The 2,500-nt window shown below is 41.8% G+C and overlaps 2 protein-coding genes across 2 annotated transcripts in view; both read right to left on the reverse strand.

Annotated features, from left to right (window-relative positions):
• Positions 1–1,681, reverse strand: part of LOC135662372 (photosystem I P700 chlorophyll a apoprotein A2) — a 2,454-nt gene extending 773 nt beyond the window's left edge. The window contains exon 1 of the mRNA XM_065176650.1: positions 1–1,681. This exon is cut by the window's left edge and continues 773 nt beyond it. Within this exon, the coding sequence (XP_065032722.1) occupies positions 1–1,681 (1,681 nt within the window).
• The window catches only part of LOC135662371 (photosystem I P700 chlorophyll a apoprotein A1), a 2,675-nt gene continuing 1,696 nt past the window's right edge, over positions 1,522–2,500 (reverse strand). Inside the window, exon 1 of the mRNA XM_065176649.1 lies at positions 1,522–2,500. This exon is cut by the window's right edge and continues 1,696 nt beyond it. Coding sequence (XP_065032721.1) covers positions 1,707–2,500 — 794 coding nt within the window. The 3' untranslated portion in view covers positions 1,522–1,706.

A 2,500-nucleotide genomic window follows, 5' to 3' on the forward strand; every position in this document is an offset into this window, starting at 1 on the left:
CGTCGCAAGGAAAACTATAACCGAAATCCTTTTTATCTGGCATTAACTTGGAACCACGTGCATCTAAAGCACCTTTTACTAAAATCAGTGTAGTTGTATGCAAACCTAGAGCAATAGCATGATGAACCAAGAAGTCCCCAGGACCTATTGTTAAGAAGAGTGAATTACTATTCTCATTAACAGCATTCAACCAGCCCGGTAACCATATGCTTCGACCTGCATTGAATGCTGGGCCATTCGTTGAAGATAAGAGTACATCGAACCCATATGAAGTCTTACCATGAGCGGATTGTATCCATTGGGCAAATATAGGTTCAATCAAGATTTGTTTTTCCGGAGTACCAAAAGCGAGCATAACATCGTTATGAACATAAAGGCCCAAGGTATGGAACCCAAGAAACAGGCTGGCCCAACTTAAATGAGATATGATAGCTTCTTTGTGGTCTAACATTCTTGCCAATACATTATCCTCATTCTGTTCTGGATTGTAATCTCTAATGAAGAATATAGCTCCATGAGCAAAGGCTCCTGTCATGATAAACCCTGCGATGTATTGGTGATGAGTATATAACGCAGCTTGAGTAGTAAAGTCTTGTGCTATGAATGCATAAGCAGGTAAAGAGTACATGTGTTGAGCTACTAAGGAAGTAATAACCCCTAAAGAGGCTAGAGCAAGACCTAATTGAAAATGAAGCGAATTATTGATTGTGTCATAAAGACCCTTATGCCCACGCCCTAATCGACCCCCTGGAGGAATATGTGTTTCTAAAAGATCTTTGATACTGTGCCCAATCCCGAAGTTAGTTCTATACATATGACCAGCGATCAGGAAAATAAATGCAATAGCTAAATGATGATGAGCAATATCGGTCAGCCATAAACTTTGCGTTTGTGGATGAAATCCACCGAGAAGGGTTAGAATGGCAGTTCCTGTTCCTTGGGAAGTACCAAATAAATGGCTACTCGAATCAGGGTTTTGGGCATAAAGATTCCACTGACCCGTAAAAAGTGGTCCCAACCCTTGAGGATAGGGTAATACATCTAAAAAATTATTCCATCTGACGTACTGTCCCCTGGATCCTGGAATAGCGACATGAACTAAATGTCCTGTCCAAGCCAAAGAACTCACTCCGAAAAGTCCTGACAAATGATGATTTAGACGAGATTCGGCATTTTTGAACCACGAAACGCTTGGTTTCCATTTTGGTTGTAAGTGTAACCAACCCGCTATTAAGGATATAGCAGAAAGAAATAATAGAAAAAGAGCTCCAGTATAAAGATCTTCATTAGTGCGTAATCCGATTGTATACCACCACTGATAAACGCCGGAATAAGCGATATTCACTGGACCGGTAGCACCTCCTCGAGTAAAGGCTTCTACAGCTGGTTGACCAAAATGAGGATCCCAAATTGCATGAGCAATAGGTCTTACATGTAAAGGGTCTTGTATCCATGACTCAAAATTTCCTTGCCAAGCTACATGAAAGAGATTTCCGGACGTCCACAGAAAGATTATTGCTAATTGCCCAAAGTGAGAAGCAAAAATGTTCTGATAAAGACGTTCCTCAGTAATATCATCATGACTCTCGAAGTCATGTGCGGTAGCAATACCAAACCAAATACGACGAGTAGTGGGGTCCTGAGCTAAGCCTTGGCTAAACCTCGGAAATCTTAATGCCATAATGCCTTTCAAATCCTCCTAGCCATTATCCTACTGCAATAATTCTTGCTAAGAAGAATGCCCATGTTGTGGCAATTCCACCCAGAAGGTAATGGGTTACTCCTACAGCACGTCCTTGTACAATGCTCAAGGCTCTAGGCTGAGTAGCAGGAGCAACTTTTAATTTGTTATGAGCCCAAACGATGGATTCAATGAGTTCTTGCCAATAACCACGGCCACTGAATAGAAACATTAAACTGAAAGCCCAGACAAAATGAGCACCTAAGAAAAAGAGACCATATGCAGATAATGAAGAACCATAAGACTGAATTACCTGAGATGCCTGTGCCCATAAGAAATCTCGAAGCCACCCATTAATAGTAATGGAACTCTGCGCAAAGTTTCCTCCTGTAATATGAGTTACTACCCCTTGATCACTTATAGTACCCCAAACATCCGACTGCATTTTCCAACTGAAATGGAAAATAACTACGGAAATCGCATTGTACATCCAGAATAGACCTAAGAAGACATGATCCCAGGCAGATACTTGACATGTCCCCCCTCTTCCAGGTCCATCACAAGGAAAACGAAAACCAAGATTTGCTTTATCAGGTATCAAACGGGAACTGCGAGCAAATAGAACACCTTTCAGTAGTATCAATACAGTCACGTGGATCGTAAATGCATGAATATGATGGACTAAGAAGTCTGCGGTTCCTAATGGAATAGGTAACAAAGCTACTTTGCCGCCTACTGCTACCAACTCACCACCTCCCCAAGTTAAGCTGGTACTTGCTGTTGCACCAGGAGCTGTTATGCCGGGTGCTAAAGCATGGG

This window comes from Musa acuminata, unplaced genomic scaffold (genome assembly GCF_036884655.1).
Source record: "Musa acuminata AAA Group cultivar baxijiao unplaced genomic scaffold, Cavendish_Baxijiao_AAA HiC_scaffold_616, whole genome shotgun sequence".
In the NCBI taxonomy this organism is placed as follows: Eukaryota; Viridiplantae; Streptophyta; class Magnoliopsida; order Zingiberales; family Musaceae; genus Musa; species Musa acuminata.